The following is a 13502-nucleotide window of genomic DNA, read 5'->3' as shown; positions in this document are numbered from 1 at the left end:
ACCTTAAATAACCCAACACAACCCAACCTAACCCAACCTAACCTTAAATAACCCAACCTAACCTTAACTAACTCAACCCAACCTAACCTTAAATAACCCAACCCAACCTAACCTTAAATAACCCTACCCAACCTAACCTTAAATAACCCAACCTAACCTAACCTTAAATAACCCAACCTAACCTTAAATAACCCAACCCAACCCAACCTAACCTAACCTTAAATAACCCAACCTAACCCAACCTAACCTAACCTAACCCAGGGTTAGGGTTGTCTCAAGGTGTGCTCTCAGGTGAAGAGACTGTGGTAATGTTAGGTTAGATTGGGTTGGGTTGGGTTAGTTAAGGTTAGATTGGGTTGGGTTGGGTTAGGTTAGATTGGGTTAGTTGGGTTATTTAAGGTTAGATTGGGTTGGGTTGGGTTATTTAAGGTTAGATTGGGTTGGTTGGGTTATTTAAGGTTAGATTGGGTTATTTAAGGTTAGATTGGGTTGGTTGGGTTATTTAAGGTTAGATTGGGTTGGGTTGGGTTAGTTAAGGTTAGATTGGGTTGGGTTGGGTTATTTAAGGTTAGGTTGGGTTATTTAAGGTTAGGTTATGTTGGGTTAGGTTGGGTTATTTAAGGTTAGATTGGGTTGGGTTGGGTTATTTAAGGTTAGATTGGGTTGGGTTGGGTTATTTAAGGTTAGATTGGGTTGGGTTGGGTTATTTAAGGTTAGATTGGGTTGGGTTGGGTTATTTAAGGTTAGATTGGGTTGGTTGGGTTATTTAAGGTTAGATTGGGTTGGGTTGGGTTATTTAAGGTTAGATTGGGTTGGTTGGGTTATTTAAGGTTAGATTGGGTTGGGTTACAGTGTCTCAGTGAACTGATTTTAGATGACTAGAGATCCATTTATTAAAGTGACCATTGATTTCAAGTCTATGTATACAGGGCAGCAGGCTCTAAGGTGCTAGGGATTTAGTTTGTATTGTTTATTTCACCTCTGGAAGGAGGGTTTACAGTCTAACCAGACACCTAGGTATTTGTAGTTGTCCACATATTCTAGGTCAGAACCATCCAGAGTAGTGATGCTAGTCGGGCGGGCGGGTGCGAGCAGCAATCGGTTGAAGAGCATGCACTTAGCTTTACTAGCATTTAAGAGCAGTTGGAAGCCACCGAAGGAGAGTTGTATGGCATTGAAGCTCATTTGGAGGTTTTAGCACAGTGTCCAAAGAAATGCCAGATGTATACAGAATGGTGTCGTCTGCGTAGAGGTGGATCAGAGAATCACCAGCAGCGAGAGCGACATCATTGATGTATACAGAGAAATGAATCGTCCCGAGATTTGAACCCTGTGGTACCCCCATAGAGACTGCCAGAGGTCCGGACAACAGGCCGTCCGATTTGACACACTGAACTCTATCAGAGAAGTAGTTCGTGAACCAGGCTTGCAATCATTTGAGAAACCAAGGCTGTCGAGTCTGCCGATAAGAATGCAGTGATTGACAGAGTCGAAACGGCTGCACAGTACTGTCTCTTATCGATGGCGGTTATGATATCGTTTAGGACCTTGAGCGTGGCTGAGGTGCACCCATGACCAGCTCGGAAACCAGATTGCATAGTGGAGAAGGTACTGTGGGATTCAAAATGGTCGGGGATCTGTTCATTAACTTGACTTTCTAAGGTTTTTAGAAAGGCAGGGCAGGATGGATATAGGTCTATAACAGTTTGGGTCTAGAGTGTCTCCCGCTTTGAAGAGAGGGATGACCGTGGCAGCTTTCCAATCTTTGGGGATCTCAGACGATACGAAAGAGATGGCTATTTAACAGTCTGATGGCCTTGAGATAGAAGTTGTTTTTCAGTCTGATGGTCTGGAGATAGAAGCTGTTTAACAGTCTGATGGCCTGGAGATAGAAGCTGTTTAACAGTCTGATGGCCTGGAGATAGAAGTTGTTTTTCAGTCTCTCGGTTCCAGCGTTGATGCACCTGTACTGACCTCGCCTTCTGGATGGTAGCGGGATGAACAGGCAGCGGCTCGGGTGGTCGATGTCCTTGATGATCTTTTAGGCCTTCCTGTGACATTGGGTTCTGTAGGTGTCCCGGAGGGCACATACGGCACCACTCTGCCAGGGCCCTCACCTCCAAAGCCGTCTCGTCATTGTTGGTAATCAGGCCTACTACTGTTATGTCGTCTGCAAACTTGATGATTGAGTTGAAGGTGTGTGTGGCAACATAGTGATGGGTGAACAGGGAGTACAGGAGGGGGCTGAGCATGCACCCTTGTCGGACCCCTGTGTTAAAGATCAGCTTAGTGGACATGTTGTTTCCTACCTTCACCACCTGGGGGGCGGCCCATCAGGAAGTCCAGGACCAAGTTGCACAAGGCGGGGTTCAGACCCAGGGTCCCGAGCTTAATGATGAGCTTAGAGAATACTATGGTGTTGAAGGCTGAACTATAGTCAATGAACAGCTTTCTTGTCCATCTGGACAAGAGGTATTCCTCTTGTCCAGATGGGATAGGGCAGTGTGTAGTGCGGTTGTGATTGCATCGTCTGTGGATCTATTGGGGGTGTTTTAAGCAAATTGAAGTGGGTCCAGGGTTTCAGGTAAGGTAGAGGTGATATAATCCTTGACTTGTCTCTCAAAAAGCACTTAATGATGACAGAAGTGAGTGCTACTGAGCGATAGTCATTTAGTTCAGTTACTTTTTGCGAAATCACTGGCCACTTTAATAAAACACACGTGTGGTTGAATTTATTCCGCCACTGTGTGACTGTTGTCTCTGTTGTCACGGGCCTTATTGTATATCACGGTGGCATATTAACGAATGGGGTTATAGAGCAAACACCACAATTATCACAACATATGCTGTAAAAGGACACAACTAAGTATTCACTGTTGTGTTAGTACAACAAAACCATATTACACTCTTGAATAAGGCAATAATTCACAAGCATGTGCAGACGTTTCAATGGTTTATTTTCTCATTTATACACTCAGCTGTTAGCTAGCTAGCGAACGTTAGCTAACAACATTTGCTTCATCAAGTAATTTCAGCGTCGCAAAAATGAACGTTTACCCCTCTCATACGAATACAACAGTAACGTTATTATACAGTGCCATTCATATTATACAGAGCTAGGTAGCAATGCTAAACAAATTGTCTGCATCCTCCCCAAATACAAGCTAACTTACTAGCTAAGTTAGCTAATTAGTTAGCTGGATGCTGACGTCAGGCAACACTACCTAAACAATAGCTAGCTTCTATATTATTTTTCCGGCCTACCTTCACTTGATCAATATCATGCAAATAATTACATGAAAAAAAGCTAATTGTGACTGAAAAGTTGGCAATTCACTGGGGCAGTTGATAATAGTGGTGGAGAGTCGACTCAAAAAGAGTTGATTCCCTCGACTCCTTGACCACTGGGAGTCGACTCTAAAAGAGTTGATTCCCTCGACTCCTTGACCACTGGGAGTTGACTCCAAAAGTGTTGATTCCCTCGACTCCTTGACCACTGGGAGTCGACTACAATAAAGAGTCGATTCCCTCGACTCCTTGACCCCTGGGAGTCGACTAGGCTGACATTGACTCAAGGAGTCTGCATACATACAGTAGGTTTGGTTTGTTCCTAGCAGAACGAGAAATCGGTAATTCATTTTGACGGTTTTTTTTTGCCGAGAAGATCTTAGTCACACAATTCTACATCTAACTAAGATGTCGGTGCAGTATTTCTCAAGTGAAAAATGTGCATGAAAATGAATCGTCTGTCGTTGAACGACAAGACACACTTCACTGAAGAATCCCTGCTGTTGGCCAATAACCAACGAAGGGGCGCGTACACTTCGGCTACCGAATTTCGACAAGCCTCAACAACAAAAACTATTCTGAGCACCGAAACGATATGACATCTTAATATATACGCAAACTGTTTCGAGACTAGGAAGTTTAATGCTTGGCCTTGAATATTTTGGTCAGTAGACAACTATTTTAGTCCACTCAAACAGATTGTTTTTTTTTTAATTCTGATTTCTGAAGGTTGTGCCTTCAGGGTGGGTTCAACCAAGATCTGTTATATTAGCATGGGATGACTCAGGGTTCAACCAAGATCTGTTATATTAGGATGGGGTGACTCGGGGTTCAACCAAGGTCTGTTTTATTAGGAAGGGGTGCCTCGGGGTTCAACCAAGGTCTGTTTTATTAGGATGGGGTGCTTCAGGGTTCAACCAAGGTCTGTTTTATTAGGATGGGGTGCCTCAGGGTTCAACCAAGGTCTGTTTTATTAGGATGGGGTGCTTCAGGGTTCAACCAAGGTCTGTTTTATTAGGAAGGGGTGCCTCGGGGTTCAACCAAGGTCTGTTTTATTAGGATGGGGTGCTTCAGGGTTCAACCAAGGTCTGTTTTATTAGGATGGGGTGACTCAGGGTTCAACCAAGGTTTGTTTTATTAGGATGGGGTGCCTCAGGGTTCAACCAAGGTCTGTTTTATTAGGATGGGGTGCCTCAGGGTTCAACCAAGGTTTGTTTTATTAGGATGGGGTGCTTCAGGGTTCAACCAAGGTCTCTCTTCATCCTCCCCTCTTTCAGCCCAGGATAGAGAGGTATGGTGGGGGTCGTCTCCACCTCCTCCTCTCCCTCCCTCTCTACATCCCCTCGCTCCAGATCCAAGCGGAGTAAGATCGTGTACTGGTTGGAGTCTGGTGAGGGAGGAGAGGATGAAGAGGGGGATGAGAAAGAGGTGAGGGAGGAGAGGTGGAGGCGGAGGGTGGAACACAGCTGTCCCTGGGGGGTCTTTCCCAGACCCTCATACTCCGCCCGCACCTCTGTCATCACGGGCAGGAAGAGAGGAGGTAGTACCCTGAAAACATACACCACACACACCATGCACACACACACACACACACACACACACACACACACACACACACACACACACACACACACACACACCAGATATATACATACAGTATGTGCAAACTGTAAATTGGGCTCTGACGCAGACTCAAATATGAATCCCTAGTGTGTGTGTGTGTGTGTGTGTGTGTGTGTGTGTGTGTGTGTGTGTGTGTGTGTGTGTGTGTGTGTGTGTGTGTCTGTCTGTCTGTCTGTCTGTCTGGTACCTGTCCTGTAGGTTTCTACGGAGGCTGGAGACCAGGATGTCCATGAAATAGAAGGTGATCTGGCGTAGATCCTGCCACAGCCAGAACCCTAAAACTCCCATCCTGAGAGAGAGAGAGAGAGAGAGAGAGAGAGAGAGAGAGAGAGAGAGAGAGAGAGAGAGAGAGAGAGAGAGAGAGAGAGAGAGATTTAAAAAAAACGATGTCCTTCTAATTCCAAGACTTCCTAAACGTTTGTATTTTACACTGCTCATTTGTCACAATTTTGACATCACAAACAGACAAGTATTTAGCGCAGTTATTTTCAAAACAATTCCTGACTTAACCAACCAAGACAATGTGCTGTAGGATGTTGGTATACAGACAGGCGCTAACGAGTCTCTCTCTCTCTCTCTCCTCACTGAATGAATGACGTCTCTCTCTCTCTCTCTCTTCACTGAATGAATGACGTCTCTCTCTGTCTCTCTCTTCACTGAATGAATGACGTCTCTCTCTCTCTCTCTCTTCACTGAATGAATGACGTCTCTCTCTCTCTCTCCTCACTGAATGAAGTCTCTCTCTCTCTCCTCACTGAATGAATGACATCTCTCTCTCTCTCTCTCTTCACTGAATGAATGACGTCTCTCTCTCTCTCTCTCTTCACTGAATGAATGACGTCTCTCTCTCTCTCTCTCCTCACTGAATGAATAACGTCTCTCTCTCTCTCTTCACTGAATGAATGACGTCTCTCTCTCTCTCTCTCTTCACTGAATGAATGACGTCTCTCTCTGTCTCTCTCTTCACTGAATGAATGACGTGTCTCTCTCTCTCTCTCCTCACTGAATGAATAACGTCTCTCTCTCTCTCTTCACTGAATGAATGACGTCTCTCTCTCTCTCTCCTCACTGAATGAATAACGTCTCTCTCTCTCTCCTCACTGAATGAATGACGTCTCTCTCTGTCTCCTCACTGAATGAATGACGTCTCTCTCTCTCTCCTCACTGAATGAATGACGTCTCTCTCTCTCTCCTCACTGAATGAATGACGTCTCTCTCTCTCTCTTCACTGAATGAATGACGTCTCTCTCTCTCTCCTCACTGAATGAATGACGTCTCTCTCTCTCTCTTCACTGAATGAATGACGTCTCTCTCTCTCTCTCTCTTCACTGAATGAATGACATCTCTCTCTCTCTCTCCTCACTGAATGAATAACGTCTCTCTCTCTCTCTTCACTGAATAACGTCTCTCTCTCTCTCTTCACTGAATGAATGACGTCTCTCTCTCTCTCTCCTCACTGAATGAATAACGTCTCTCTCTCTCTCTTCACTGAATGAATGACGTCTCTCTCTCTCTCTCTCCTCACTGAATGAATAACGTCTCTCTCTCTCTCTTCACTGAATGAATGACGTCTCTCTCTGTCTCTCTCTTCACTGAATGAATGATGTCTCTCTCTCTCTCTTCACTGAATGAATGACGTCTCTCTCTCTCTCTCTCTTCACTGAATGAATGACGTCTCTCTCTCTCTCTCCTCACTGAATGAATAACGTCTCTCTCTCTCTCCTCACTGAATGAATGAAGTCTCTCTGTCTCTCCTCACTGAATGAATGACGTCTCTCTCTCTCTCTCTCTCTTCACTGAATGAATGACGTCTCTCTCTCTCTCTCCTCACTGAATGAAAAACGTCTCTCTCTCTCTCCTCACTGAATGAATAACGTCTCTCTCTCTCTCCTCACTGAATGAATAACGTCTCTCTCTCTCTCCTCACTGAATCAATGACGTCTCTCTCTCTCTCTCTCTTCACTGAATGAATGACGTCTCTCTCTCTCTCTCTCTTCACTGAATGAATGACGTCTCTCTCTCTCTCTCTCTTCACTGAATGAATAACGTCTCTCTCTCTCTCTTCACTGAATGAATGATGTCTCTCTCTCTCTCTTCACTGAATGAATGACGTCTCTCTCTCTCTCTTCACTGAATGAAGTCTCTCTCTCTCTCCTCACTGAATGAATGACGTCTCTCTCTCTCTCTCTCTCTCTCTTCACTGAATGAATGACGTCTCTCTCTCTCTCTCCTCACTGAATGAATAACGTCTCTCTCTCTCTCCTCACTGAATGAATGACGTCTCTCTCTCTCTCTTCACTGAATGAATGACGTCTCTCTCTCTCTCCTCACTGAATGAATGACGTCTCTCTCTCTCTCTCTCCTCACTGAATGAATGACGTCTCTCTCTCTCTCTCTCCTCACTGAATGAATGACGTCTCTCTCTCTTCACTGAATGACGTCTCTCTCTCTCTCTCTTCACTGAATGAATGATGTCTCTCTCTCTCTCTTCACTGAATGAATGACGTCTCTCTCTCTCTCTTCACTGAATGAAGTCTCTCTCTCTCTCCTCACTGAATGAATGACGTCTCTCTCTCTCTCTCTCTCTTCACTGAATAAATGACGTCTCTCTCTCTCTCTCCTCACTGAATGAATAACGTCTCTCTCTCTCTCTTCACTGAATGAATGATGTCTCTCTCTCTCTCTTCACTGAATGAATGACGTCTCTCTCTCTCTCTTCACTGAATGAAGTCTCTCTCTCTCTCCTCACTGAATGAATGACGTCTCTCTCTCTCTCTCTCTCTCTCTCTTCACTGAATGAATGACGTCTCTCTCTCTCTCTCCTCACTGAATGAATAACGTCTCTCTCTCTCCTCACTGAATGAATGACGTCTCTCTCTCTCTCTCTCTTCACTGAATGAATGACGTCTCTCTCTGTCTCTCTCTTCACTGAATGAATGACGTCTCTCTCTCTCTCTCCTCACTGAATGAATAACGTCTCTCTCTCTCTCCTCACTGAATGAATGAAGTCTCTCTCTCTCTCCTCACTGAATGAATGACGTCTCTCTTTCTCTCTCTCTCTTCACTGAATGAATGACGTCTCTCTCTCTCTCTCCTCACTGAATGAATAACGTCTCTCTCTCTCTCCTCACTGAATGAATAACGTCTCTCTCTCTCTCCTCACTGAATGAATGACGTCTCTCTCTCTCTCCTCACTGAATGGATAACGTCTCTCTCTCTCTCCTCACTGAATGAATAACGTCTCTCTCTCTCCTCACTGAATGAATGACGTCTCTCTCTCTCTCTTCACTGAATGAATGACGTCTCTCTCTCTCTCCTCACTGAATGAATAACGTCTCTCTCTCTCTCCTTCCTCTCTCTCTCTTCACTGAATGAATGACGTCTCTCTCTCTCTCCTCACTGAATGAATGACGTCTCTCTCTCTCTCTCCTCACTGAATGACGTCTCTCTCTCTCTCCTCACTGAATGAATAACGTCTCTCTCTCTCTCCTCACTGAATGAATAACGTCTCTCTCTCTCTCCTCACTGAATGAATGACGTCTCTCTCTCTCTCCTCACTGAATAACGTCTCTCTCTCTCTCATCACTGAATGAATGACGTCTCTCTCTCTCTCTCTCCTCACTGAATAACGTCTCTCTCTCTCTCCTCACTGAATGAATGACGTCTCTCTCTCTCTCCTCACTGAATGAATGACGTCTCTCTCTCTCTCTCTCTTCACTGAATGAATGACGTCTCTCTCTCTCTCTCTTCACTGAATGAATAACGTCTCTCTCTCTCTCCTCACTGAATGAATGACGTCTCTCTCTCTCTCTCTCTTCACTGAATGAATGACGTCTCTCTCTCTCTCTCTTCACTGAATGAATAACGTCTCTCTCTCTCTCCTCACTGAATGAATGACGTCTCTCTCTCCTCACTGAATGAATGACGTCTCTCTCTCTCTCTCTCTCTCCTCACTGAATGAATGACGTCTCTCTCTCTCTCCTCACTGAATGAATGACGTCTCTCTCTCTCTCTTCAATGAATGAATGACGTCTCTCTCTCTCTCCTCACTGAATGAATAACGTCTCTCTCTCTCTCCTCACTGAATGAATGACGTCTCTCTCTCTCTCCTTCCTCTCTCTCTCTCTCTTCACTGAATGAATGACGTCTCTCTCTCTCTCCTCACTGAATGAATGACGTCTCTCTCTCTCTCTCCTCACTGAATGACGTCTCTCTCTCTCTCCTCACTGAATGAATAACGTCTCTCTCTCTCTCCTCACTGAATGAATAACGTCTCTCTCTCTCTCCTCACTGAATAACGTCTCTCTCTCTCTCCTCACTGAATGAATGACGTCTCTCTCTCTCTCTCTCTTCACTGAATGAATGACGTCTCTCTCTCTCTCCTCACTGAATGAATAACGTCTCTCTCTCTCTCCTCACTGAATGAATAACGTCTCTCTCTCTCTCCTCACTGAATAACGTCTCTCTCTCTCTCTTCACTGAATGAATGACGTCTCTCTCTCTCTCCTCACTGAATGAATGACGTCTCTCTCTCTCTCCTCACTGAATGAATGACGTCTCTCTCTCTCTCTCCTCACTGAATAACGTCTCTCTCTCTCTCTTCACTGAATAACGTCTCTCTCTCTCTCTTCACTGAATGAATGACGTCTCTCTCTCTCTCTCCTCACTGAATGAATAACGTCTCTCTCTCTCTCTTCACTGAATGAATGACGTCTCTCTCTCTCTCTCTCCTCACTGAATGAATAACGTCTCTCTCTCTCTCTTCACTGAATGAATGACGTCTCTCTCTCTCTCTTCACTGAATGAAGTTTCTCTCTCTCTCCTCACTGAATGAATGACGTCTCTCTCTCTCTCTCTCTCTTCACTGAATGAATGACGTCTCTCTCTCTCTCTCCTCACTGAATGAATAACGTCTCTCTCTCTCTCCTCACTGAATGAATGACGTCTCTCTCTCTCTCTCTCTCCTCACTGAATGAATGACGTCTCTCTCTCTCTCTCTCTCCTCACTGAATGAATAACGTCTCTCTCTCTCTCTTCACTGAATGAATGACGTCTCTCTCTGTCTCTCTCTTCACTGAATGAATGATGTCTCTCTCTCTCTCTTCACTGAATGAATGACGTCTCTCTCTCTCTCTCTCTTCACTGAATGAATGACGTCTCTCTCTCTCTCTCCTCACTGAATGAATAACGTCTCTCTCTCTCTCCTCACTGAATGAATGACGTCTCTCTCTCTCTCTCTCTCTTCACTGAATGAATGACGTCTCTCTCTCTCTCTCCTCACTGAATGAAAAACGTCTCTCTCTCTCTCCTCACTGAATGAATAACGTCTCTCTCTCTCTCCTCACTGAATGAATAACGTCTCTCTCTCTCTCCTCACTGAATCAATGACGTCTCTCTCTCTCTCTCTTCACTGAATGAATGACGTCTCTCTCTCTCTCTCTCTTCACTGAATGAATGACGTCTCTCTCTCTCTCTCTCTTCACTGAATGAATGACGTCTCTCTCTGTCTCTCTCTTCACTGAATGAATAACGTCTCTCTCTCTCTCTTCACTGAATGAATGATGTCTCTCTCTCTCTCTTCACTGAATGAATGACGTCTCTCTCTCTCTCTTCACTGAATGAAGTCTCTCTCTCTCTCCTCACTGAATGAATGACGTCTCTCTCTCTCTCTCTCTCTCTTCACTGAATGAATGACGTCTCTCTCTCTCTCTCCTCACTGAATGAATAACGTCTCTCTCTCTCTCCTCACTGAATGAATGACGTCTCTCTCTCTCTCTTCACTGAATGAATGACGTCTCTCTCTCTCTCTCCTCACTGAATGAATGACGTCTCTCTCTCTCTCTCTCCTCACTGAATGAATGACGTCTCTCTCTCTTCACTGAATGACGTCTCTCTCTCTCTCTCTTCACTGAATGAATGATGTCTCTCTCTCTCTCTTCACTGAATGAATGACGTCTCTCTCTCTCTCTTCACTGAATGAAGTCTCTCTCTCTCTCCTCACTGAATGAATGACGTCTCTCTCTCTCTCTCTCTCTTCACTGAATAAATGACGTCTCTCTCTCTCTCTCCTCACTGAATGAATAACGTCTCTCTCTCTCTCTTCACTGAATGAATGATGTCTCTCTCTCTCTCTTCACTGAATGAATGACGTCTCTCTCTCTCTCTTCACTGAATGAAGTCTCTCTCTCTCTCCTCACTGAATGAATGACGTCTCTCTCTCTCTCTCTCTCTCTCTTCACTGAATGAATGACGTCTCTCTCTCTCTCTCCTCACTGAATGAATAACGTCTCTCTCTCTCCTCACTGAATGAATGACGTCTCTCTCTCTCTCTCTTCACTGAATGAATGACGTCTCTCTCTGTCTCTCTCTTCACTGAATGAATGACGTCTCTCTCTCTCTCTCCTCACTGAATGAATAACGTCTCTCTCTCTCTCCTCACTGAATGAATGAAGTCTCTCTCTCTCCTCACTGAATGAATGACGTCTCTCTTTCTCTCTCTCTCTTCACTGAATGAATGACGTCTCTCTCTCTCTCTCCTCACTGAATGAATAACGTCTCTCTCTCTCTCCTCACTGAATGAATAACGTCTCTCTCTCTCTCCTCACTGAATGAATGACGTCTCTCTCTCTCTCCTCACTGAATGGATAACGTCTCTCTCTCTCTCCTCACTGAATGAATAACATCTCTCTCTCTCTTCACTGAATGAATGACGTCTCTCTCTCTCCTCACTGAATGAATAACGTCTCTCTCTCTCTCCTTCCTCTCTCTCTCTTCACTGAATGAATGACGTCTCTCTCTCTCTCCTCACTGAATGAATGACGTCTCTCTCTCTCTCTCCTCACTGAATGACGTCTCTCTCTCTCTCCTCACTGAATGAATAACGTCTCTCTCTCTCTCCTCACTGAATGAATAACGTCTCTCTCTCTCTCCTCACTGAATGAATGACGTCTCTCTCTCTCTCCTCACTGAATAACGTCTCTCTCTCTCTCATCACTGAATGAATGACGTCTCTCTCTCTCTCTCTCCTCACTGAATAACGTCTCTCTCTCTCTCCTCACTGAATGAATGACGTCTCTCTCTCTCTCTCACTGAATGAATGACGTCTCTCTCTCTCTCCTCACTGAATGAATGACGTCTCTCTCTCTCTCTCTCCTCACTGAATAACGTCTCTCTCTCTCTCATCACTGAATGAATGACGTCTCTCTCTCTCTCTCCTCACTGAATAACGTCTCTCTCTCTCTCCTCACTGAATGAATGACGTTCTCTCTCTCTCTCTCTCTTCACTGAATGAATGACGTCTCTCTCTCTCTCTCCTCACTGAATGAATAACGTCTCTCTCTCTCTCCTCACTGAATGAATGACGTCTCTCTCTCTCTCTCTCTCCTCACTGAATGAATGACGTCTCTCTCTCTCTCTCTCTCCTCACTGAATGAATAACGTCTCTCTCTCTCTCTTCACTGAATGAATGACGTCTCTCTCTGTCTCTCTCTTCACTGAATGAATGATGTCTCTCTCTCTCTCTTCACTGAATGAATGACGTCTCTCTCTCTCTCTCTCTTCACTGAATGAATGACGTCTCTCTCTCTCTCTCCTCACTGAATGAATGACGTCTCTCTCTCTCTCTCTCTTCACTGAATGAATGACGTCTCTCTCTCTCTCTCCTCACTGAATGAATAACGTCTCTCTCTCTCTCCTCACTGAATGAATAACGTCTCTCTCTCTCTCTTCACTGAATGAATAACGTCTCTCTCTCTCTCCTCACTGAATGAATGACGTCTCTCTCTCTCTCTCTCTCTCTTCACTGAATGAATGACGTCTCTCTCTCTCTCTCCTCACTGAATGAAAAACGTCTCTCTCTCTCTCCTCACTGAATGAATAACGTCTCTCTCTCTCTCTCTCTCTTCACTGAATGAATGACGTCTCTCTCTCTCTCTCCTCACTGAATGAATAACGTCTCTCTCTCTCTCCTCACTGAATGAATGACGTCTCTCTCTCTCTCTCCTCACTGAATGAATAACGTCTCTCTCTCTCTCTTCACTGAATGAATGACGTCTCTCTCTCTCTCTCTCCTCACTGAATGAATAACGTCTCTCTCTCTCTCCTCACTGAATCAATGACGTCTCTCTCTCTCTCTCTCTTCACTGAATGAATGACGTCTCTCTCTCTCTCTCTCTTCACTGAATGAATGACGTCTCTCTCTCTCTCTCTCTTCACTGAATGAATGACGTCTCTCTCTGTCTCTCTCTTCACTGAATGAATAACGTCTCTCTCTCTCTCTTCACTGAATGAATGATGTCTCTCTCTCTCTCTTCACTGAATGAATGACGTCTCTCTCTCTCTCTTCACTGAATGAAGTCTCTCTCTCTCTCCTCACTGAATGAATGACGTCTCTCTCTCTCTCTCTCTCTTCACTGAATGAATGACGTCTCTCTCTCTCTCTCCTCACTGAATGAATAACGTCTCTCTCTCTCTCCTCACTGAATGAATGACGTCTCTCTCTCTCTCTTCACTGAATGAATGACGTCTCTCTCTCTCTCTCCTCACTGAATGAATGACGTCTCTCTCTCTCTCTCTCCTCACTGAATGAATGA

At 44.8% G+C, this 13502-nt stretch overlaps 1 protein-coding gene across 2 annotated transcripts in view; it reads right to left on the bottom strand.

The window, feature by feature from the left end:
• Positions 1-2940: 2940 nt before the first annotated feature.
• Positions 2941-13502, bottom strand: part of pnpla1 (patatin-like phospholipase domain containing 1) — an 88986-nt gene continuing 78424 nt past the window's right edge. The window contains exons 8-9 of one of the 2 annotated variants that reach the window (XM_045695260.1): positions 5099-5200; positions 2941-4836 (exon numbers count right to left, since the gene is read on the bottom strand). In XM_045695260.1, coding sequence (XP_045551216.1) covers positions 4530-4836; positions 5099-5200 — 409 coding nt within the window. In that variant the 3' untranslated portion in view covers positions 2941-4529. The remainder of the gene's footprint in view (positions 4837-5098; positions 5201-13502) is intronic. The other variant, XM_045695261.1, reaches the window with a different exon arrangement.

Source organism: Salmo salar, chromosome ssa15 (assembly GCF_905237065.1).
Source record: "Salmo salar chromosome ssa15, Ssal_v3.1, whole genome shotgun sequence".
Taxonomy (NCBI): domain Eukaryota; kingdom Metazoa; phylum Chordata; class Actinopteri; order Salmoniformes; family Salmonidae; genus Salmo; species Salmo salar.
The sequence above is the reverse complement of the archived record's forward strand: the minus strand, read 5'-3'. Positions and strand labels throughout refer to the sequence as shown.